Here is a 26,572-nt window from a genome sequence, read left to right on the forward strand (position 1 = left end):
AGTGACAATCCCTTCTGGAATAGTAGTGAGATGTGAACATGTGAACTGAGGACCAAGTAGCTGCTTTGCATATTTCATGTATGGGAGTGGAACGTAAGAATGCAACTGAAGCTGCCATAGCTAATGTGCTCTTACACGACCCCTGAGCTGCAGCCCAGCCTGAGCATAGCAGAAGGAAATGCAGGCCACTAGCCATGTGGAAATAGTTCTCTTGATTACAGGCCGGCCCTACCTGTTAGGCTCAAAGGAGATGAACAGTTGAAGAGAGGTTCTATGTGGCTTAGTCCTTTGTAAGCAATAAGACAAGGCTCATTTACAGTTTAAGGCACATGTGTCAAACACAAGGCCTGCGGGGCTTTTTTATGTGGTCCACGGCAATGTTCCTGATCTTCCTCTTCTGAGCCCAGCGTGTCCTCCCCTCCGGGCCGGTACAATACTGATGATGCCACGCCGGAAAGTCCTCCGTCCTCTGCAGCGTCTCGGCAGTGCTATTCATGGCTCCCCCTCCTGCCCTCTGTGGTCCACCTGTGTAGAAACAGGAATTGGCGTGTCTTTGGAGATGGACCATGGCAGGCAAAAAGCAGGAGGCGAAGCCATGCACAACACTCCCGAATTTACGAGGCCAGCAGATTCCCTGGCCCGGCAGCAAAATTGGTCCAGCGCCAGAGGGAAAGGCACAAAGGGCTATGAAGAGAGCGAGATGAAAGGAGAGAGGTTGGACCTGGGGTAGTGTGGAGAAAGAGAGAAAAAGTTACTTGAAGGGAGAACCGTTGGGAAGAGAAAGGGAGAGAAGTTGAATCTGGAGATGGAAGGGGATGAAGAAATGTTAGGCACATAGATCTCATGCATATTCATTGGGAAAATCCTGAAAACCCGACTGGATTGTGGCCCTCAAGGAGGGACTTTGAGACCTCTGATTTAGAGGTATAGTAACAAAATGAAGAGTAACTCTCCTTGATGGCTTTGAGAACCCACAGGTCGGTTGTTATCAGAGTCCAATGTTGATGGTAGAATTGTAGACGACCTCTGATTGGTTGAGGAAGAGGCTGAGATAGGGGAATAGCCGCTATGCTCTCCATAAGCATGTCAAAATGACTGAGCAGGTTCCTGAGAAGCTGCTGCTTGAGACGCTGTTGTTTTTGCTTCTTTTGCGGTGGTGGCCTAGAAACAGAAGTTTAGAAGTATATCGCCTCTGATATGAATAGGAAGGCTTAGCAGACTGCTGTGAAGTTTGAGGCTTAGTCTTTGTTCTGACTAGAGAATTCCAATTCTTTTCATGTTGTGTTAATTTTTGCGTGGCCGCCTCGATGGAATCACCAAAATGTTCTTCTCCTAAGCATGGAATATTGGCTAATCTATCTTGGAGATTGATGCCCATATCAGAGACTCTTAGCCAATCTAAACATCTCATAGCCACCAACATAGCAGATGCTCTGGATGACATCTCAAAAGTGTCATAAGCTGACCTTGCTATATATTTTCTAAGTCTGTGAAAGAGTGTGAATAGTTTTCTGATATTCTGTAAGGTGGTCTGAAGGAATATACTTTTCAAAGTTATGGCATTTTCCTTACAAATTGTTTTAGATAATAGGACATGCAGAAATTGTAATTAAGTATCCCCCTTGCCAGCATAGAATTTTGATAAAGACGACATCCAAATCTGTCCATATTACAGCCTTCATGCTCTGGTGGTGATGAAGCATAAACTCTTGTACTGGAAGATATTTTAAGGGTTGATTCAACAAGTAATGACTAATGCTGTAGCTGTGGTTCATCAAACCCTGGACAAGAAATGATTCGGTAAATGGAATCCAGTTTTCTTGGAGCTACCATGAGAGTTAAAGACGTTACCCAATTTTTGAGAAGCGTCTCTAAGAATGACATCTAACGGTAACTTGTGGAACTCTTTGGGAGGCTTATCATAGTCCAAGGCGTCCAGGTACTCAGCACTTGGTCCAGTATCAGCTTCCAATTTGACAGGTAGGGTGTTTCCCAACTGCTTAATATACCTAGTAAAAGTAAGTCTTTCTAAAGGAGCTCTTCTTCTGGGAGGCGTTTTCTGTGGTGACTGTTCTGAAGGTGTGCCATAAGACTCAGTCCCAGATAAAGTAAGTTCACACTTGGAGTCAGATCACAAATCTGAATCATAGAGAAGACTTGGAGAAGCTGTGTGTCGAGAGAACGATGTCTATGGGAAGGTTTGCGACGTCTGATGAAGATGAAGATCTGATGAAGATGTTGATGAGGATTGATGAGTATCCCTTTTTCGCTTTGAAGCATGAGATCAAAGCGATGAGGAATGATGATACCTTGGCGATGAACGCTGTGTTGAAGAAGAGCGTTGATGCTTTGAAGCAGTGGATCGATGCCTCAACGGAGAATGCCAATGTGACGAGCTAGAAGATTGATGCCTGGAGGTAGAACATCATCGAGATGGGAAGTGACGATGCCTCGCAGAAGATCTATGAGAAGTAGCTCAATGCTCTGATGGAGCAGCCAAGTGGCAGAAGGAGTCAGCAGCGGCTTTAGCAGCGGTTTTGGAGCAGGGAGAGGAGAGGTAGCCGGGAGAGGAAGAGGTCAGTGGCAGCGGTGAGGAGCGGGCAGCGGCGAGTTAGCTCCGCCCACCCCGTCACCAGCCGAGTCACTGCCCGGACTCCCCCTTAAGAGAAGGGAGCCGCGGCGCGAAGAAACAACCAAGCAGCCGCGTGGCAGGAGGCGGCAGCGGCTTTGGCAGCGGTTTTGGAGCAGGGAGAGGAGAGATAGCCAGGAGAGGAAGAGGTCAGCAGCAGCGGTGAGGAGTGGGCAGCGGTGAGAGTTAGCTCCGCCCACCCGCATCACCAGCCGAGTCAGCGCCCGGACTCCCCCTTAAGAGCGGGGGAGCCAACGGCGCGTGGCCGTTCAGTGCACGGCGAAGGCGAGCGGCAAAGGCGCTCGCCTTAGTGAGAGCGCCTTTGAGAAGGGTCTTGAGAAGAGCCGAGCAAAGACAGCCAAGGACTCCAGAACACCAGGTAAGGAAGAAGCGAGCACGCACGTAAGGAGAGCAAACACACAATAGCACACACAAGAAGAAAACACACAATAAGACACACACAAGACAGGAAAGGATAAAGAAGCAGCAGACTCCGGGGACAAGAAAGAGGCCTATGGGAGAACAACAGACCCACCAAGACAAAAAGCGGCAGAAAAAGTAGACAGGAAAGAGCCAATTACTTTTCAAGGACCAATCATATCAAAGAACGATGCTTGTCTGGGCAGTTGTATCCTTACGCACACAGACGCTCATAACATTGACAGACTCTTGCATATGCAGTGTACATGTCATCTATTCTAGTGTATATTTATGAAGGGATCTTTTAAAAATAAAGTAAAATTCTGGAATCTATTGTGGCACACCCAGAATCTCGGCGCATATCACTGTGCCGTGGCACAAAGTTTGAGGGACACTGCTTTAGATAGTTCAAGTAGGAAAGAAATCTGATACAACACTGTATATACCAACAAAACAAATTGCAATAAATCAATAATTTAATTAGTGTGCTAATGGATTTGGTGCATGCTAACGATTAGCGTATGCTAAATGCCATACAGCCAATTGTATATCTATTTTCTGCATGGCACTTAACACACATTAATTCATTAATATGTACACTAAATCAATTAATGTACCATAGTAAAAGGAACTCTTAGTGAATATAAATTAAGTGGTAATAGAAGGTCAGCCAGCCATACAATTGCTTAACACCCAAAGCAACTTTCCAGGAACATCTTAGTCCAAATCCCCTGACAGTGGATTATGCCTTATTGCACCAGAATGTTCAAGCAGCAAATGAGTCTTACCCGATACACAGCCCCTCTCACCATGTGTCACCCATCCTTCTTTACTAATCCAGCTTTGCCTTCATTACATACTTCTGCATAATTATGCAAGTATTTCTGCTGCTCCTTGTGACCCTGGGCAAGTCACTTAATCTTCCATAGCCCCAGGTACGTTAGATAGATTGTGAGCCCACCGGGACAGAGAGGAAAAAATGCTTGAGTACCTGATTGTAAAAACCGCTTAGATAACCTTGATAGGCGGTATATAAAATCCTAATAAAACTTGAAAACTTGAAACTTCTCCCTTTCTTGAAGGAGATCTAAAAATAAAAAAGAATGTTGAAACAGGAAGCTGAGGAGCCTCTATAGACTCCCTCGCCTTTACCTATTGCCCTTCTCTAAAATCTGACAAGAGCTTAAAAAAAATCCAAAACGGGGGGTATCACGTGCCTGTTTTCAAGATGGCTGCTTAGCGATTTTGCTCCGCTATAGCCCGCCGCATCAAATACTCACAACTGCCTCAATTACACTTTTTTCAGGTCGGTGTCCCTCTCCCTAACAACCGGAATGTCTACTAAGTCGGCTAAAGCTGAAACCGCCGCTTCTGCAGGTACACCCGCTGCGCACAACGCGTCCAAACGATCGAAGCACGAGCCGCCGTCCCCGATTAAGGCCTGCTCGTCCGACTCAGCAGAGCATGGCGCTTCTATAACAGCTGACTTACAAATCCTCCGCGGCCTCATGCAGGAGAACCTGGCTGCCACTGCTGACATCAAGAACGAAATTGGTAACATCATGGGCCAATTAAAACATCATAATGCCAGAATTGACCTTACTGAGGAACGGCTGGCAGCCCACGATTCCCAGCACTTGGAAATACAGAGAGATCTCCGAAAAATCACCCTGCTGCAAAACGATCTGGAAGACATCTCCAATCGTATGCGCCGGAACAACGTGCGTCTGATAGGCCTTCCAGAACATACAGAAGGTAAAAATATCCTAGACTTTCTACATACTTTTATTCCTAACATCTTGAAAATTCAATTTACCCCCCCTCCCCGCTGGAAATAGAACGCGCCCACCGCGTGCCCTCTGACCCTCCATCTCCCACCAGACCGCCTAGACCTATAGTTCTAAAAATACTTCGCTACCAACAGACGCTTCAGATACTTCAGACTGCAAAAACCATCCAGACACTAGCTGTGGAAGGCAAAAGGATCTTATTCGTTCCTGACCTATCTAAAACTTCAGCTCAAAAGCGCAAAACCTTTCTTTCCATGTGGCCACGTCTCAAGAGCATTGGAGCGCAGTATGGGTTGTTTTACCCCGCCAGACTGAGATTAACCTATCGCAATACTACAAAAACTTTTGATGATCCACTGGAACTTCAGAAATTCCTTGATGACAACGTCAGCGACATGACCTGATTTTTCTACACCTGTTTGACCTACTCTTATTGAGGCCCAGTTCATATATGCTCACTTGGGCTGGGAGTGAACTCTCTGAGTGCTTCTTGACAGCATGCGATCCCATTTTTGGATCTTCGTTTGTTTCCTGTTCCTGATTAAATGCAGCATAATCAACCGTTTACTTTTCTGTTGGACTTTTCCTTTTTTATATTCCTTCCCTGGAGTGCATTGATCATTTTTCCCCCTCATCTGGATATGCCTCGACACCTGCACTTACACTTGCTGAGTTCCTTGATTTACTCTCCAGTGTTTACTCATGGTTCATATAACCATTGTATCCCTTAACGTTAAGGGTATCTCTAGTCCTATCAAAAGGAAGAAAATACTCCACTATTTCAAGCACCTTGGAGCGGATATTTGTCTGATTCAAGAATCTCATCTTGATTTGGAAGAAGCTCGAAAATTAACTGGTGGCTGGATTCAACACTGCTTCGCCGCTCCAGCCTCAGGGAAGAAAAATGGTGTTATAACTCTGATTAGTAAATCCCTTAACTTTCAACTTTCTTCTCACAAATTCGACTCTGTAGGTCGATGGTCTCTCTTGGATGGACTTATTGATGGTCAGCCTATAAAGCTCCGAATGCTGATGATCCTTCCTTTTTCCACTCTTTTCACACCATCTGCAACTCTTCCCTGACCATGAACACCATAGTTGCTGGGGATTTCAACTTTCCCTTAGACCCCTTCATAGACAGATCCTCTTTATGCTGCCCCTCCAAACTTAGAGTCAGGTCTGTGGTCACCCAACTAATGTCAACTTACGGTTGGTCGGACATATGGAGAATACTTCACCCCACTTCCAAGGATTTCACGTTCTACTCTGCACCCCATCAATCATTTTCCCGGATTGACTATATTATGGGCTCTAAAGACATTGTCAGTATAACCAACTCTGCGAAAATCCATGACATCACCATCTCAGATCACGCTGCTGTTTCATGTACTTTAAACTGGACTCATATAATCAAATCAAGACAATGGAAACTGAATAATTTCCTTTTACAAGACGACTTTTTTCTATCCCATATCAAACACGAGTCTCAAACCTTTTTTCTTAATAACATCCCTTCAGTTCCTGATTTTTCTACTGTATGGGAATCCTATAAAGCCTGGTTCAGAGGTGAATCGATCAGCTTTGCAGCTGCCCGTCTCAAACAAAGAAAATCGACTCTACTTCAACTTGAAACTGACATTCATAGCTATGAGACCCAGCTATACCATCGCTTTGACCCATCCACTTATAAGAAACTACAACAACTGAAATTTCAGTATAACGAAATATTTAGCTCATTTGCCTCTGCATCAATATTCAGGCGCTCTGTAACGTATTATACATCTTCTAACAAGTCTGGTCATCTTCTAGCTACTTATTTAAAGGGAAGACGTACCAAACAACGTATTACTCACATCAAGAATGTATCAGGCCACCTTCATACTGCCACCAAGGACATCTTGGAAGACTTCCGAGTCTTCTATGAAAATTTATATTTCTCTGAATCTTCTTCCACTGAACTTTGTATCAAGGATTTTCTCCAATCTCTCGACCTACCTTCCCTCACTACCACTTAACAGCAATCCCTGAGTCTACCTCTCTCTCCAGAAGAAATTACCAAAGCCATCTCTCTACTACCTTCAGCTAAGGCACCAGGTCCTGATGGACTTACTCCTGAATTCTACAAGTCTTTTTCCCCATGTCTGACCCCACACCTGCTTACCTACTTCCAATGTCTTATTGACTCTCCTGACAGCTTACACCGATTTTTAGAAGCAAACATCATTGTTATACCAAAACCAAACCGCGATCCTCAACTGGTGAAGAACTACCGTCCAATATCGCTTCTAAACTTGGACTATAAAATATTTGCAAAACTTTTAGTGTTACGCTTAGAAAAAGTTATACCCACCCTGATCCACAGGGACCAGGTGGGCTTTATGAAGGACAGATATGGTGCTGACAATACCAGACTTTTATGTCATGTTCTCCATTCCACTCTGTCCGATGCTCAATCTTCGGTAATAGTCTCCCTAGATGCGGAGAAGGCCTTTGACAGAGTGGAATGGAAATACCTTTTTTGTGTATTATCTCATTTTGGCCTTCCTCCCCCGTTCATCCATATGATTTCTCTGCTATACCATCGCCCCATGGCTAAGCTGATTGTTAATGATGACACCTCGACTCCTTTTCAACTACACCGTGGGACCAGACAGGGCTACCCCATGTCCCCTTTATTATTTAACCTTGCTTTAGAACCCCTCCTTGCAGCCAACCGTCAATCTTCACTTATTAAAGGTATCACGATCGCCCATGTGGAATTTAAAGTCTCGGCCTATGCTGACGACGTTCTTTTGTATTTAACTGACCCGCACTCTTCCCTACCCTCCTTGGTTCAACTTATCTCTTTCTTTTCTACCATGTCTGGATACAAAATCAACTGGGACAAGTCAGAGATAATGTCTCTTAATGATTCATGTGCTCCCTTTTCCATTACATCCTGCCCATTCACTTGGGTCTCTTCTGGTATAAAGTATCTAGACCTCCCATTTCATAAAGATATCTCCTCCTCTACTCAAGCTATTTCAGGTAGACTCCTTTCTCAAGTTAAAGATGCTCTATCCTCCTGGTCTCCATTACATCTCTCTTGGTGGGGGAGACTGGACACATTGAAAATGATGATAGTACCAAAAATCACTTACATTTTCACCATGTACCCCCTCATGTTTCCTCTCTCTCTCTACAAACAACTGGAGAGCCTTGTGCTACGCTTTCTCTGGAACAATAAACCACATCGCATCTCCCTCTCAAAATTGAAAACTTCTAAACAATCCGGAGGGGTTAACTTCCCTGATCTTCGCTGTTATCATAAGGCTTTCCTTTTGAGACAGGGTGCGTTGTGGCTCTCCTCCTCAGACTCCTCTGATATTCCTAATTGGCTCTCCCTAGAAATGGCGCTTATGCGCCCTTACCCATTGCTGAGACTCTTAGGTACCTCTTTACTTAGGACTCTCCCTCACAATCCCATTATTTTAACCACCTATAAACTTCTTATGGAGCTTGATCATTAACTAGATGTCCCTTGGTGTAGCTCTACCTACTGCCCTATTTGGAATAATCGTCAATTTCTGATAGATAAAAAACCCATTGCATGGCCTACCTGGTTCACTAAGAACATCTGGTCTATAGGATCCATTTGCCACCCTGATGGTTCATGGCTCACTTTTGATGAGTTAATGACGTCTTTTTCTATTCCGAGCGCTCAATTCTATCACTGGTTGCAACTACGCTCTTCTATTAGACGGTCAGGTTTTCACACTTCTGTCTCCAATTCTATTCCTACCCTATACACTCTCTCCAACCAACTCCTAAATCTAGGACACACTGCCTCGCACTTCTTACAAACTCCTCAAGTCTTATCTTTCTAATCCAACCACCCCCCCTCTTGAAAACGTGGGAACGTGAACTGGGAATTACCATCACTGAGGAAACGTGGTCCCACATCTTCCACTCTACTTTTCACACCTCCAGATCGGCGGCATTTCTCCAAAGCATGTTTTTCCTCCTGCATAGAGCCCCATGGACTCCCATCAAATCACATCACATAAATCCCTCTTATTCAAAGAATTGCTGGACATGTCACAAGGAAGAGGGATCTCTGAAACACCTCCTATTCACTTGCTCAGCGATACGCTCCTTCTGGAATGAGACTTGGGACACTATACGTTCTATTTTTCATCTTAATATAGCTCTCACTTACCAAATGCTGCTTTTGAAATCCTCGGCATTTGAACCTCCACTTCCTGAAGATGATGCCTATTTGTTAGATATATTACTCTCTTTAGCTCTCAAGATTCTCCTTGGCTCTTGGAAAAATCTTACTTTGGTCTCCCACTCTCACTGGTGGAACTCAGTTTGTCTTACTTACCGTACTGAAGCCTATCTAGCTAAATCCACCAACAGATTCTCTCGCTTCAAAATCAGATGGAACTCATTGCACCTTTTTCTTCATGTCTCTCCTTCCTGACCCTTCTATCCACCTTATTCTTTGCCTTTCTCCTTCCCTGATATTCCCTTTGATTTATGCTGCTTAGTTGTAGTGTTTATGGTTTATAGGTTATGAGTTATACAATTGTTTTGTTTACATTCCTTCTGCTGATGGAATCATATAACCCCTTGTTTGTGCATATACATATCTCAGTACATGCTTTGTATAACTCTTGTTTTTCAATCATCTGAGTGTACTTGTTTAAAAATTTTTTTATGAAGAGGAATGGTACCAGACTAAGGGGCTCATAATCGAAAGAGAAAAACGTCCAAAAACAGGCCTAAGTCCGCACTTGGCTGAACATTTCCCAAATACGTCCAAGTGCCGATAATAAAAATGGGTTTTGGACGTATTTCTAAACGACCAAGGCCTACATAGTGCCGTTGAACAACCAAAGATAAACGGGGCATTTCGGGAGGAGTATCAAGGGTGGGAGTTCGGCGGGACGTGGGCTGACTTAGACTTAGTTTTACAGAATGTATAACTGAAAGTTATACAGCCCACGATCGACGGACTTGTTTAACATGGTCTAAGTCACAAAAACCCACCTAAACTCACCAGATAAGCACTGAAAACACATAACACAGACCCCCACACACTACCCCAGTGATCACCGACCCCCCCTCCCCCATAAAAATATTAATCACACCTTTAAAATCCAGACCATCATCACCTGGCCGCCTGGCATAGGAAAGCCTAGTCGTCCAGCACAAAGGCGGCTTAAGCCGTCTTGGGGGTAGTTTAGGGACTCATGCAGAGGAGGACCCATGCCCATAAGCCCCTGTAATCACTGCATTGATACTTAAACATGTGCACTCCCCTATACGCCCCAAAAACCCTTTTTTACTGTGCACTCCCCTATACGCCCCAAAAACCCTTTTTTACTGGTATATAAGTGGCTCCTGCAGCCATGAGGGCTATTGGGGTGGTAGATAAGTGCATCTAGGGGATTCTGGAGGTGGTTTGGGGGGCTCATCATGACCTATAAGGGAGCTGTAGTGAGGAGAAGACATGGCACCCTGTTTGTGAGGTTCACAACAGTGCCCTATAAGGTACCCCACTATTTAGGTGGCATGTCTGGGTGTTCAGTCTATCACTTTGCAGACCTCTCCCAAGTCCAACATGGCTTGTTCTAGGCGTTTTTGACTTGGACGAAAATTTAGATGGAAATGTGGTATAAAGATGGACAATTTAGTGGCTTGGACGATCAGATCGGTAAGACATATAATTAGACGATTTTCGAAAGAAAAGAAATTTTGGACATATTTTTCATAGAGCAACTGCAAGGGAGGTAGTTTTGGGGTGGGAAGAATAGGAAAGGGGTGGTTTGAAAAGAAGAATTCCCTCACTGTTATGTTTCACAGTGTACTTAATTTCCTATGCTGCAGAACTTGGGCCATTTTTGGGTATGGCATATTTCTCTGGAACGCTGGTCAATTTTTAAACTCGCTATGTCTTCTCAGCATTATTCCCTATGCAAAGTTTCATCACATACTGTAAAAGTTTTGAAGAGCTATTTTGCCCCCAAACAGAAGACATATAAATGGACAAACATTCTAAAGACCTTTTGGATAATTCTTTAAACTTCAGTTGGGTTGGAAAGAATAAAAATAAGCATTCCTAAGGGCATTTTTATATTAGAGGAGCAAACTAACATGCACCCAGGTAATTTTCAACTATACATGTCATATTTTAATATTGCTCTACAATGTACTGAGCAAAATATTTCAGTAAATCACTGTAATATCTTATACTATGAGTGATGGACCTCAGACAACCAGGCACTGATTTCAATCATGTGTCTTTGCTAGGAATATGAGTCTTCTCTTCGGTTCATCAATCATAGTATAAGAGATTACAATGATTTGCTGAAATATTTTGCTCAGTACATTGTGGAGTTTTAAATAAGTTGAGCAAGATATTGTTCAGCCACATACACAAATAACAGATGCCATATACATAAATACTTTTGGCATATGTAATTTACATTAGTACACGTGCCCTTTGCAACAAGACAGACTTTTGAAAATTGTCACTAAACTGACTCATCTAAGATCACATATACAGTTAGTGACAGAGCCAACGATTAAAGCTGAGCCACAGGGAGATAAATGGCTAATAAAGTCATAAGAGTCAACAACAGAGCCTGGATAAGAGTCTATAATCTCCTCATATTTATTCACAAGTCTCAGTACTTGATCCCACTTCCAACCAGTGATGTCTGACTGTGCTATCTGGTAGTTGCTGGCAGGAATAACAAACCAAATCACAAGGACTTACATATAGGCCTTGTAGTTACTGCCAATCTTCTGAATACGGATGTCATACTTAGCATCGATGAATGGTTCAGAGGTTGCATAAGTCTTGGTGAGTGCCACCACACTGGCAATGTCCTGGAAGTCATACTGGTTTTCCACTTTCACCTGTTCTCCCATAGGAGTTAGAGAGAAAGAGAGAAAAGGAAAATGAAGGATGAAAGATTAAGGAGAAAGAGTGGAGTATAAAGAGAGGGCAAGAAGCAGAGATGAAGTCCAAGAAAGAGCAAGACAAAAATGAATAAGTAAACAGAAAAAAAAAAAGGGGGGGAAGGAGGAAAAAAAGCAGGGAAAGAGAGAAACAGAAAGATGTGAGAGTGAAAACACAGGAAGAGAGCATATAGATAAATGGGATAAGAGTGTGAGGTTTGAATGTGTAGATTATTGGTTTCATGGATTAAATACATTGCATCTATCCCTGCATCACATACATGGTCACACCTGCCATAACAGCCATTGTTAGCTAACTCAAGGGGCTCAAAAGCAGCCTTAAATGAACTGAGAATAGTTCCCACCTGGAATCTATAGAGAGGTTACCACTCAAATCCCTGAGCTCTGCATTCTGACATGGAATGAAGCTCTAATCTGCCCTCTTCTCCAGCTCTCCAAGCAAGGCCTTTTTCAACAAATTTTCCTCTCCTTCCTTTTTTGTTTATTTATTATAGGCCAATTTTCTTCTAAAATTTAAAACTAGGTAACCTTAATCTCCACCTGAAAATCCCTATTATTATTCTAAGAAGCCACCTGGAGTTTTCAGAAGACATCCAAGATTGTACCCCCTTCTCCCCATGAGGTACCATTGAACATCAAATCAGATACTGGCACTCAGCATTTTTCCTATTCTGAGCCAAATGTATAATTGAACTTCATATTATACCCATTTACGTTCAAGACTAATCTTCCAGTCTCACATTACTCTTTTCCAGTTCTATTTTATTTGATTTTACTAGATTTTCCCCTCTCAGAACAGTGTTCCAAGTCTTAATCGGCATATTATCAGTCACCATTATATATCCTTCAGGCAACTTCTGCCTATGGGTACCAAAATCAATCAATCAATAAATAAACAAAAAAGGAAGGAGAGGAAAATTTGTTGAAAAATTTATAGGAATGCTCAATCAGATAGGTGACCACTGCACCTCTCATCACACCTTACTTACCGAGGAGTTAGCTTAAACTCTTTTTAACTGGAAGCCACAGTTCCAGAAGCAAAAGGAATTTTTATGTGATCAATGTTAAACAGTCATACAGAAGAAAACAACCCTAATGCAGCTAACCCAGCAGTCTGAAATATAGGATAATTAAATAACAAAGACACAGACTTCCCACTATAAAAAGTGGGAGGCTACCATGCTTGTTACCTTCCAAAAGTAATAATTTCAGTGGGTATCCACAGCCACCATCTTAAAGGCGGAGACTTCACTTCTGTGACAGAGACATGCATTAAACAAGATGCCAAGTAGTGGGTTTTGCTTATGAAATGGTTTAGTCTAGACATATAAGGAGGGCCATTTCCTGACAAGAACTTTCAATTCCAGGAAGAGTCCATCAAGGCTATAAAATATTCATTAGACAATATGCTATTTTAGCCTCACTTGATAATGATGCTGAGAGAAGCCATGCATTTCACTCTGTGAAAGGTATGCCACCAATATGAACCATTCACTACATGAATATTACAAATACCAAGCTCCTTTCTTCATTTTTCATCATTGGACAGTATTTACAGCATGCTTGGTCCTTATACATTCATACCTCTATTGATTAGCAACAAGGCTATTATCCAGAGGGTGAGGAGAAATAGACCCCACCCACCCAAGAGCGGCACAGCTTAAGATGCTCCATATCTGCTAATCTGGTCTCCTGGGGGCACGCTATATCTACTTTACATCGATTAAGGGCGGCCAATATTTTAGTACGCTTAATTGGCGAGGTAATACCCCTGACATTCCAGGAGATCAGCTTAAAGGGCGAACCCACTTGTAAAGGCAACAGGAATAGTTAGTAAGAAGAGATAAAATACAGCAAGGGCAGTCCGGGAGACAAGCCTCTCCCAGCCTGCATCACCTAGATCGTCAGGGAAAATCAGCCATAACAGAGAAAGCATAACAATAAAGAGAAAGAACACTCTGAGATCAAAGACCCACTGAAAACCCACTCACCATACAACCCCCACTCAACCCACCCACCACCCACCACCTCCCCCAGTACACACATTACAAAAGCACACATGAAACTCCCCAAAGAAAGGCATTTACACGGGGGGGGGGGTACAAAAATGTGTGCGACTCCCTGGCTCCATCATGATAAACCGTACAACAAACCAACCATTACTGTCATGTTGCGAAAACAGCGAGAGGGAATCTCCAGATAACATATGCGTATAGCATATATTCATAAAGGACACGTAGAACATATGCAAAGTACAGAGAGGATCAGGTGGGAGATCCCTCACAGTCAAGGGTATTTAGGAAATCCTGTGCCAAGGCCAGTGTAGTGAACTGTTGCCAGCTTCCCTGATGGTAAACTCTCAAAATTGCCGGATAGATGAGCATATAGAGCATTTGTTTCTCTTGGAGGCGGCTGCAGAGAGGTGCAAATTTCCGGTGCTGTGCCGTTAAGGCTGTGGAAAAATCCTGGAAGATACTCACCGGACAATCCTCATGGTGTAGAGCAGGGGTGCCCACACTTTTTGGGCTTGCGAGCTACTTTTAAAATGACCAAGTCAAAATGATCTACCAACAATAAAATTTTTTAAAAAACACAAAGCACACCATACTCGGAGAAAATGTTAATTATCATTCCTATTCCGGGGTTTATTCAAAGAGGTCAAGGCAGATGACTCTATGCACTGTCACCTCAGTAACAACCATACAAAAATAAACAAATATACCCCCCTCCCTTTTTACTAAACCACAATAGCAGTTTTTAGCGCAGGGAGCTGCGCTGAATGCCCAACGCTGCTCTCGATGCTCATAGGCTCCCTGCGCTAAAAACCGCTATTGCGGTTTAGTAAAAGGGGGCCATAGTGCAAAATATAGACAGCAGATATAAATTCAGACACATTTTGATCACTAAATTTAAAATAAAATCATTTTTCCTACCTTTGTTGTCTGGTGATTTCATGAGTCTCTGGTTGCACTTTCTTCTTCTGACTGTGCATCCAATCTTTCTTCCCTGCTTTCAGCCTGAATGCTTCCTCACCTCCAGACCTCATTCCCTCCCACAACTTTTTCTTCCTCTCTCCCTGCCTCCCTTTCTTTTTTTCTCTCTTCATGCCCCCTTTCTTTCTTTCTTTCTTCATGCCCTCCCCCAAGCCACTGCCGCCGCCATCGGGGAACAGGCCCCCAAGCCGAAGCCGCCATCTGGGAACAGGCCCCAAAGCCGCCGCTGCCCCAAGCTCTGCCTGCGTCGGGCTGACCAGCATTCCTCTCCCCAACGTCAATTCTGCCGTCGGAGAGGAAGTTCCGGCCCAGCCAGGCAGCGATTGGCTGGCCTGAACTTCCTCTCCGACGGCAGAATTGACGTTTCGGAGAGGAAGGCTGATCGACCCGGTAGATCGCCAAGTCAACCCGGTAGATCGCCTATCACGGAGCCCGGGATGGGCTCCGCGATTGACTCACTTTGCCTTGGCGATCTACCGGTCAATCGCAATCGACCTATTGGGCACCCCTGGTGTAGAGAGTCCCGTTTCACTCCATAGAGGCACAGAATTTCTACTTTGTGGATATAGTTATGGAGCTTCACAATAATCACACGTGGTTTGGTGGAGTCCAAGGCCCTGCGGCCCAGACGATGAGCTCTTTCAGCTGTACTGGTCCCACCGATGGAGAAAAGGTAAACGCCTCCACAAACCAAGCCTCTAAGCAGGTGAGCAAACTAGCATCCTGTACCGTTTCTGGAATACCCAGAAACTGTAAATTTCTATGGCGAGATCTATTTTTGAGTTCATCAAGTTTTTCAGCTTGTCTGCATACCTGTTCTCGCAGGTTCTCAAGTTCAGTTGTCAGTGTGGTAGAAGAATCTTCTACAATAGACACCCGCTGTTCTAGTGTGCCGGTTCTGCGCGTCGTGTCAGAAAGCAAGTCCTCGAGTTTTGAAATTTGACCAGATAGTTGTGCCTAGCAAGGGTCAAGAGCAGAGACCACCGCCGACATCAGGGTTTCCAGGTGGACCTTAGAAAGCTGGAGCAGATGATCAGGCTGAGTCCGCCATCTTAACCTTGGTGGTCTTCCCACGGTCTCAGTCTTTTTTCTGGGTCTTAAAGCTCATGGAATCCAGAGATTTTAACACAAATCTGTCCATAGACTATTCACCCACAAAATTGCAGATGAAAAGTGCAGGCTAGGCAGATATTAGCATTTTAAGCGAAGATGGTGCCGGGAAGTCGTAAGCTGAGGCAAAAGATATCTGCCGCGGCCCAGCACATCATGTGATCCCCAGTGCCAAATTTTATACACAAAAGTACACATAGGAGTTTGGGAGGGGGGAGGTTGTACAGCACTTACTTTATAAAATATGTATGTACACTTCCTGATCTGCATAGATATAATGTAGCATGTATTATGAGATACTTAGGACCTGATTCTAAAAAATTGGCGCTGACTACAATGGCGTTTAGTAGCTATGGGGCTCATAATCGAAAGAGGAAAACGTACACAAACTGGCCTACGTCGGCACTTGGAAGAACATTGACAAAATACATCCAAGTGCTGATAATAAAAACGGGTTTTGGATGTATTTCTAAACAGCCTAGGCCTTCATAATGCTGCTGAACGACCATAGTTAAACGGGGCGTTTCAAGAGGAGTGTCGAGGGCGGGATTTGAGCGGGACGTGGGCAGGCTTAGACTTAGTCGTACTGCATGTATAACCGAAAGTTATACAGCACAGGATCGACGGAACTTGGACTTTGAAACTTAGATCATTTAAAACATGGTCTAAGTCACAAAAACCCACCTAAAGTGACCAGATAAGCACTGCAAACACATAATACAGACCCCACACACACTACCCCAGTGATCACCGACCCCCCCATAAAAATATTAATCACAACTTGAAAATTGTGCCTCCAGAACATCATCACCTGGCAGCCTGGCATAAGAAAGCCTAGTCGTGCTGCACAGAGGCATCTTTAGTCCTCTTGGGGGTGGGTTAGGGACTCATGGAGAGGAGGACCCATGCCCATAAGCCCCTGTAATCACTGCATTGATACTTAAACATGTGCACTCTCCTATACACCCCCAAAACCCTTTTCTACTGGCATATAAGTGGCTCCTGCAGCCATAAGGGCTATTGGGGTGATAGATAAGTGGGTCTAGGGGATTCTGGTGGTGGTTTGGGGGGGTTCACCATGACTTATAAGGGAGCTGTTGTGAGGAGAAGACATGGCACCCTTTTTGTGAAGTTCACAGCAGTGCCCTGTAAGGTACCTCACTATTTAGGTGCCATGTCTGGGTGTTCAGTCAATCACTTTGCAGACCCCTCCCACGTCCAACAGGGCTTGTTCTAGGCGTTTTTGACTTGGACGAAAAGTTGGATGAAAATGTGATATAAAGATGGACGATTTAGCGACTTGGATGATCAGATCGACAGGACGAATACTTAGACGATTTTCAAAACGAAAAAAAATGTGGACGTATTTTTAAAAAATGTGTCCTAAGCTGTTTTTTACTTTGGACGACTTGCGACTTAGATGAAAACAGATTTAGATGTTCCTTTCGATTATGCCCCTCTATGTGTGTCGCCTAACTTAGGAGCACCCATTTAGGCTAGCTAAAGCCAGGCCTAAATGCCTGTACCTAAGCTGTGCATTGGGCATATTTGGTAACAATGTGCATAATATTAGGAATGCCCATGGTCTGCCCACAATCCACCCCTTTTCAAATTCGCACACTACTGGTGCATACTTTTTATAGAATCATGCTTTCCAAGCTATGTGTGTAACTTTTAATTAGTCCCAATTACTGTCAATTATGAAGTGTTACTTGCCAATTATCCACACTAATTAGGCCAATTAAGTTGTGCACACACATTGGCTAAGTACACTAATGTGCATGCACAATCTTAGGGTGTTAGTGGATTGGATAAAGGAAACATAGAAACATAGAACATGACGGCAGAAAAGGGCCACGGCCCATCTAGTCTGCCCACACTAATGGCCCACCCCTAACTACCTCCATGAAGAGATCCCACATGCCAATCCCATCTTCACTCATGTCACTCTGGAGCTACAGCTTCTAGCACAAGTGCATTTGCTATATTACTTACACATCCATAAACCTTATAAAATATTGCTTGTTAAGTAGCATCCTATACCAAAATCCATGAGGCAGGGCTGGCACTGACTTTGTAAACAAATGAAAATTCTTCTAGTCAACAGTTACTCCCATTGCGGCCCTGAGTGTCCCCTAGTCCTTGTACTTTTTGAAAGAATAAAAAAAATCGATTCACTTTTATCTGTTCTACATCACTCAGGATTTTGTAGCCCTAACCTCTTTAGCTTTTTCTCATATTTTAGTCATCCTTCTGTGAACCTTTTCTAATTCTCCTATATCCTTTTTGAGATGTGGTGACCAGAATAATAATAATTCTTTATTTATAGACTGCTAAAGCCACAAGTTCTAAGTGGTTTACAATAAGAGGAGCAGTACAAACTACTGGGATTTACATTGTAAAGGAAATTACATTAGAAAGAGGGAGTGTAACAAAGCGATAGAAGAGGAGGTATAGGGTTAACATGTGGGAGAAAGGAAGTCATTGGTCACAGTTTGTTGGGTTATCCTCCGCATTGGGCTAGCCATGCCTTAAATAGATGTGTTTTTAGCTTATGCCTGAAAGCTTTGTAGGAGGCTGTGTGGGCACAGTGGTTGGAGATGTCTTTCCAGACTGCTACTGCTTTGTAGGTCAGAAGTTTTTCAGTGTATCTGTACTAGAATTGCAAGCAGTATTCAAGGGCATCCCTCCTGCCGATCTTCCGGGAGGGGGGTGGGGGTGGGGGGGTAGGGGGGGGGCTGAACCTTCGGCAAGAGGGAGTGGGCATCCCTCTTGCTGATTTTTTTTTTAAGTTCGTTGGGGGGGGGGGGGGGGGAAGGGGGCTGTCATGGGGGAAGAGAGGTCCCAGCACAACCTTTTTTTTTTTTAATTACTTTTAATGGGGATAGATGTTGTGGGTGTGCAACATACGAACATCTGAATCCACTGTCGAGCAGCCACTTCATTGCTGTTGGCAGCGATTACCAACTAGTCATTCAGGTGTCTCTGGTCTCTCTCCTTTTCTCTTTCTGGTCTCTTCCAGTCATTATCAGTCACTCGGGTCTCTTCCGGTCAGCACCGGTCACTTGGGTCTCTTCTGGTCAGCGCCGGTCGCACATGTCTCTTCCAGTCAGCACTGGTCACTTGGGTCTCTTCCAGTCAGCGGTGGTCACTTGGGTCTCTTCCTGTTACCACTGGTTACTACTGGTCACTCGGTTCTCTTCCGGTTACCACCAGTCACTTGCGTCTCTTTCAGTCACTAGGGTTTCTTCCGGTCACTACTATTAATTTTGGTCATTCAGGTTTCTTCTGGTCACCACTGGTCACTTTGGTCTCTTCTGGCCACCAAAGTCTCTTCTAGCCACCACTGGTCAGTTCCAGTCACTCAAGTCTCTTCTGGTCACCACTGGTCACTCGGTTCTCCTGGTACCTTGGTCCCTGTGGACTCGCTGGTCACCAGTCAATTCGGGTCTTCCGGTACTTTGGTCCTCACGGACCTGTTGGTCACTGGTCAATTTGGGTCTCCCAGTACCTCAGTCCCTACTTGTCACTGGTCAATTTAGGTTTGAGCTTACTGGGGGTTAGTAAGGGCAGCACAAGCTCAGGACTTTACATTTAGTTCTGAATTCTAGGACAACCATTAATCCTGGCATCATTAGATGATGTCATCCACTTGTGTGCCTGATTCAATCCTGCTTGTCAACTAGAAAAAAAAAATGTTACTGTGTAAATTGCCTGTATGACAATTTCCAACTCTGTATATGGTAAAAACATGTTTAGTTGTCTAATGTAAATAGTTTTGGCTACATTATTTGTTTACATTTATTAACCATCTATTTCATGAAAAGATTTACCCAAAGCGGCTTACAATACAATGAATAGTATTCAGGTACTCTTTAAGTATTTTCCCTGTCTGCCCCGCAGGCTCACAATCTCAGTGCCGGATTCTCAAAACTCACCGGTACAATCCAGCAGGTTGATGTAGTGGAGCGATTTTTCTTTTACTGGCAATTCACAGCATAATAGAACATAAGAACATAAGCATGGCCAAAGCCGAATCAGACCATGGGTCCATCGTGCCCAGCAGTCCACTCACGCGGCGGCCCCCCCAGGTCCATGACCTGTAAGTGATCTTATACCTAAAACATTCCATTCCCTAATCATTTAATATCCTGCATGGTAACATTCTAACTATACCCTTCAATCCCCTTTTCCTTCAGGAAACCATCTAATCCTATTTTGAAGCCCAAAATCGTACTCTGCCCTACCACCTCCTCTGGTAGCGCATTCCAGGTGTCCACCACCCTCTGAGTGAAGAAGAACTTCCTAGCATTTGTTTTGAATCTGTCTCCTTTCAATTTTTGCGAATGCCCTCTTGTTTTTGTTGCCCCCGCTACTCTGAAGAATCTGTCCCTCTCTATCTTCTCCATACCCTTCATGATCTTATAAGTTTCTATTATGTTCCCTCTAAGTCTCCGCTTTTCCAGGGAAAAGAGCCCCAGCTTCTCTAGCCTTTCAGCATATGAAAGATTTTCCATGCTTTTTATCATCCTTGTTGTTCTTCTCTGGACCGTCTTGAGTATCGCCATATCCTTCTTAAGGTACGGCGACCAGTATTGAACGCAGTTCTCCAGATGCGGGCGCACCATCGCCCAATGCAAATTAGATGTGTGCTATTTGTGCAGAGAATTGCCGGTAAAGGGGGAGGAACTGTGCCTAGTGCTTGCTCAGAAGAGTAATTGCTACTGTGTTTCCCTGAAAATAAGACAGTGTCTTATATTCATTTGGGGCCCAAAAAAGGCACTAGGTCTTATTTTTTTTTTCATGTACATGATCATCTCTCCCTTTCTCTCCTTCACCCCAATTCTTCCTCTTCCCTTTCCCCCACATGTGCAACATCTTTCCTCCCCTCTCACCCATCCCCTTGTGCCTTCCCTCTGCAGCATCTTTCTATCCCTCCATTCCTCCCATCCCCCTGTGCAGCAGAACTCATGCCCAGCTTCTATCCTTCCTTCATTCCCTCCCTCCCATCCCTCGTGCAGCAGAAACCTTGAGCAACCGCCGCCCCCGCCATGCAGCCGAACCCCCGCTGACCTTTCATCCTTCCCTCCCAACCGATCCCCACCGACCGCGACCATAAATACCTGCTTCGCGGCCTTCTCGCTGGGGCCTTCTGTGTGCCACGTTACTGATGATGTCATCAGTACAGAGAAGGCCGCGAAGCAGCCTGTGAGTGCTGCTGGCCTGACGCTCCTCTGCCGGAAGGTATTTATGGTCGTGGTCGGTGGAGATCGGTTGGGAGGGAAGGATGGAGGGTCAGCGGGGGCTCGGGGGTTCGGAAGCACAATAGTGGTGGGGCGGGGTAGGGTGAAGCACGGCTGTCTATGACTAGGGCTTATTTTCTGGGGTAGGGCTTATATTAAGACCTACCCTGAAAATCATGCTAGAGCTTATTTTCAGGGTAGGTTTTATTTTCGGGGAAACACGGTAGGTATAACTCTTCCCTCCTGTCAAAACTTCTCTCCCTGCCCTGCCCTGTTAGCTCAGCTGATTGACCAGCAGGGACAGCAGCAGAAGGAAAAGTTCCCCCTCCCACCAACATCTCCCCACCTACATCTGCCCCCCCCCCCTGTACAAGATCAGCAAGAGGAATGCTCACTCCCTCCTGCCTTGGTTGATGCTGCCCGGACCTGTACAGACCCCCCATACACCCTTGTATCTTGGCAGGAGGGATCCCCACTCTCTACTGCCACCTGGGTCCCTTGACCCCCTGACAAATCCCCATCCCGCCATACTGTCCCCTTCCTGGTGCATCCTAAGGACCTGATTGGCTCAGGCACTTAAGGACCCTCCCTATCCCAGGATGCAGCAGGCAGGAGCCTAAGGCTCTGATTGGCCAATCAGGGCCTTAGGTCCCTCCTAGTACATCCCAGGATGCACAAGGAAGGGAAAGCCCACTATTTTGAAGGGGCATGCCTGCTGGCTGGAGGGAGTGAGCATCCCTCCTGCCGTCCTTCAACTTTAAAGTACAGAGGGGTCAGGGATTGTCGGGAAGCCGGGGGACCCTGGTGGCAGGAGGAAGTGGGCATCCCTCCTGCTGACCTTCAATTTAAAGGTATGGGGGAGTGAAGGGTAGAGGATTCTGGTGGCAGGAGGGAGTGAGCATCCTTCCTGCCGTCCTTCAATTTAAAGGTACAGGGGAGTGGGGGCTGTCAGGGGGTGGGAGACCCGGCAGGAGGGAGTAGGCAACCCTTCTGTTCCTTGTGGCTTTGGATAAGTGACTTGTCCAAAGCCACAAGGAGCAGGCTGGGATCAAATTCACAGCCTCAGAGTGCTGAGGCAGCAACTCTAACCACTAGGCCATATCTGGGGAAGTAAGGGAGAAAACTGCATACACAATTTTGATTTCAAGTTTCAAGTTTCAAGTTTATTAGGTTTTTATATACCGCCTATCAAGGTTATCTAAGCGGTTTTGGCTTTGTTCAGAAAAAAATGGTCGAAAGTGCAAATATCCCTAAACAATTTTTAATTTGAAAATACATACATATTTTCACTTTGAAACCTGGAACCAAGGCTACAGGTCAAAAAACCCAGAAGACTTTGCAGCAATTGCTCTCTATGTCTGTCAACGTTAGACCTGGTGATAATTAGCACAGCAGTGCTTGTAATTTATTCAGATGTATCAGTGGGAACAGCTTTCAAACACTTCTAAACATTCTCTCCTTAGTATAAAATAAAAGGAAAGGGAGGGCCAGCCTAGAAGCATAGGCAGGGATACCATATTTGTGAAGAGAAAAAAAGAAAAGAGGACACATGATTCCGCCCACACACTAGCCAGTCTCATCCCCATACCCTGCCCATTGCTCCCCCCCCCCACCTTTCACCCATTTCCTTAGTCCCCACCCTTCTCATCCACTGTATCCTTTTAGTGCTTCTCTCTCTTTCCTTCCAATCCCCTTCCCCTTGGGTGCTTCTCTCTTTCTCTCTTTCCTTCTAACCTCCCTCTCCTATGGGTGCTTTTTTTCTTTCTTTCTCTCTCTCCTTCCAACCTCCTCTTCTGTTGTATTAGTCTCTCCCTTCCTATCCAATACTACCCTACTCCTACCTCTTCTCCAGCCCTCTCTCCTTTCCCTCCCTTCCCTTCCTCTCCTGATGTTGATTCTTCAGCCCCCCCTCCTCTGGCCTCAAAGCTGCTTTTTCAGCCCTCCCTGCTCCCATTTCCAAAACTGCTTTTTCAGCCATCTCTCCTCCTACCTTTGATGCTGCTAACCTCCCCTCACGACCTTTCTCTCTAGCTCCCAACTCCCCCATCTACCTCCTTCCCGGCTGCTGTAATTTAATCTTCAGCAGTCAGCAGTGGCAACAAAGTGAGCCTGTCCCAGAAGCAGCCTCTCTGCAGCAACTTCCTGTTCCTGCATAGGAGGGACCTGCAGAGGCAGCTTCCGGGGCAGGCCGGTGGCAGCAGGCTTACCTTGTTGCTGCTGCCCGCAAATCAAATTACAGCAGCCAGGGAGGAGGTAGGTGGGGGAGTTGGGAAAGCCAGCCCTGCCAAACTAGGTGGGTTTGCAGGTCAGCTAAATATGGACAGATTCCTCCATAAATAAAAAAAAGTCTAGATATCCGGGGAGTCCTCTAAAAAGAGGACATGTCTGGGATTTCCCAGATGTATGGTAACCATAAGCATAGGTGGTAAGGTCTATGCATTGCCATGCAGAAGATCCACTGCTATTTCTAGTTCTTTCCAACATAAGATAAAATATGGAATAGCAACATTCTCTGGGAAATGGTCCAGCTGGGTCAGCTTTTACCATTCAGTACAATTGTTGACTCTCCGAAAAGCTGATTCATACTTTTTAATCCTTGGTTCTTCATTGAAACCTGTAATTAAACTACCTCTGCTCAGCTTTCTGCTTTGATAGCCCTTGCCAAGCAGCATGTGACCTTCCGGTAGTGAGACTACAGAAAACATCATAACGGGAAGAATCACCCCCAGGAATATTTAATTAAGGAGTAGTAAAAGAAGCTGCAGCTCACTGGAATGGTTCAGCAGCAGAAAACAAGGGAGTGCCTACAGCAGTGGTTCCTAACCCTGTCCTGGAGGACCCCCAGGCCAGTCAGGTTTTCAGAATAGCCCTAATGAAAATGCATGGAGCAGATTTGCATGCCTGGCACCTTCATTATATGCAGATCTCTCTCATGCATATTCATTAGGGCTATCCTGAAAACCCAACTGGCCTGGGGGGGTCCTCCAGGACAGGGTTGGGAACCACAGGCCTAAAGGGAGGGAGAATCTCTGAGATAGTCAAAAGAGTATGCTTGTTTATTAGGGTTACTGGATGCCTCTTGGTCAAGAAGGACAAGTCCATGCATGTCATGGGGCAAATCTAGGAAAGACTCAGCCTATGCCTGATGTCTAGGAACCATTTGGGAACCCCAGTGTTAGTGTACACAAGAGAAAAAGGTCATACTCACCTTGCCCATGCCAGAGTGAGCATGTCCCATTTTGACAACCACTGGAAATCTAGGGGTGGTGAGCTGAAAAAGAGAGAGATGATACATAAATGATGGGTGATAAAGCCAATCAAGTTCCAAAAAAGCACAGGGCTCTGCCGCCATAAAAGGGGGTAAGAGGCAGTACTAGACAATGACACAGAGACAAATTTTCCCCATCCCCGCAGGAACTCAATTTCGCCATCCCGTCCCCATGAGTTTTGGCGCTGTCCCATTCCTGTAAGCTCAACCTTAATCACACAAGCCTGGAACACTTACGATTTTTGAACTGTTTGAGGCTTGTGCAGATGAGGACTGAGCTTGCAGGAATGGGGCAGGCACAGGAAAAGAACTCGCGGGGACGGGACGGGAAAATTAGTTCCTGCGGGGACGGGAAAATTTCTCCCCATGTCATTCTCTAGGCAGTACAACAAAGGTTAACGCTGGCTTCAGACTGCTTAAAGTAGTATCTATCTAGCATAGAACAGGTATGGCAAATAAAGTTCCCTCACACTTAACACAAGATCCAAATCCAGAGCAAGAGTCAAGCTTCCCTCACATATACACTGCTCCAGCACAGAACTGGTACAGCATGGCAGTAGCCAGCAACTGTACCTGCAAGAGTCACACAGAATGCCAGACTTGCCAAGGCTCCAATATTTGGTAACCATCTCCTACATTATGCATCAGAGTAGATAAAATCTTCCTAGGTGTAGGAGAATTGGGAATGAGAGGGAGAACAAAAATGACTAAGGAAAGCAAAGAAAAATGATAAAAAGCAATAGTAAAATAGCAATAGGGTTCCAAGATGGATGGAGTGACCAATATAAAGAAACCATTGTAGATACCTGTTTATTTAAAGTTGATTAATCATCTAACCACAGCTCAAGGTAATGTACATAAAAAGCATATATAGTCATAACACTACAGTGAATATACAACCTCACTCAAACTTTTTAAAAATACAGTTGGAGCTAGATCATCTAATATAAACACAAGGTGTGTTTAATAATTTATCTACCTCAGTAGAAAAGGTTTTCAAAATAGTTTTGTTTTATTTTTCAATATAGTCCCCTGATAGCTCAATATACTTCATCCACTTTTCCTGCAATGACTTTAACCCCTTTGAAAATAATTCTTCTGTTTGACCTTCAAACCAGGATGTCATAGCTTCCTTGACATTTTCATCATTTGAAAACCGCTGTCTACGGAGAAATTTCTTCAAAACTCGGAAAAGGAAAATAATCCAAGGGAACCATATCAGGACTGTAGGGTGGATGGTTCAGCTGCTGAAACCCATATGCTTGGATGGCAGCCTGTGATTGTTGTGATATGTGAAACCGCCGCATTGCCATGAAGAAGCAACACACTTACTGTGAGTTTTCTTCATCTTTTCTCCTTGATTGACTCCCGCAAAGTGATCATTGTCTTGGCGTAACTCTCCCCAGTTATGGTTGTCTTGTGTGGCATGAACTCCAGAAGCAAGTCCTTCATCATGTCATGACTTTGCCTGCAGATTTTTCTGTCTTGAACTTTTTTGGAGTAGGGGATGACATGTACTTCCACTGCTTTGACTCCATTTTGGACTCAGAATCTCCATTTTGGACTCAAGTCTCATCTCCAGTCACTAAACGATGAAAAAAATTCACTGGTCTTCACAGAGCATCTCCAAGTTTTTCTGACAGCACTGGAGCCTCGTGGCCTTCTGATAAGATGTCAGCATTCTTGAAACCTATCTTGTACTAACCTTTGACATGCCCAACTTTAATTATTTTCCAAACTATACCTGCCGAGATGCCAATTTCTTCAGCTATTCGGTAAACCTTAATTCGTCTATAAGACAAAATTAAATCCTTGATTTTCTTGCACATTTCTGTGGAAGTTGCTTCAATGGACTCTCTACCCCACTTAAACTGCTTGCTCCAAAATTTTACTTTGTAGGATTATGGGGCAGGCTCATTATAAACTGCAGTCATGCATTCATGGATCTCCTTTGGCTTTTTCCCTTCTTTTGTGAGAAATTTTATCACTTAATGGTTCTCCAATTCTAGTAGTTTCTTACTTGATTTCAATGAGGACTCTCCTGACATTCTGTCTCTTGGAATGTTAGATGCACACTGAGCTGCAACTGTGCATGAGTAACCTTGAGACATGTCACAACATACCCAGACTTGTTTCAACACACTTGA

At 44.6% G+C, this 26,572-nt stretch overlaps 1 protein-coding gene across 1 annotated transcript in view; it reads right to left on the reverse strand.

Moving 5' to 3' along the window:
- SYN1 (synapsin I) overlaps positions 1-26,572 on the reverse strand; it is a 299,454-nt gene that overhangs the window by 54,617 nt on the left and 218,265 nt on the right. Inside the window, 2 exon segments of the mRNA XM_033924145.1 lie at positions 11,606-11,748; positions 24,366-24,428. Coding sequence (XP_033780036.1) covers positions 11,606-11,748; positions 24,366-24,428 — 206 coding nt within the window.

The sequence above is a fragment of the Geotrypetes seraphini genome, chromosome 1, assembly GCF_902459505.1.
Source record: "Geotrypetes seraphini chromosome 1, aGeoSer1.1, whole genome shotgun sequence".
Classification (NCBI taxonomy): Eukaryota; Metazoa; Chordata; class Amphibia; order Gymnophiona; family Dermophiidae; genus Geotrypetes; species Geotrypetes seraphini.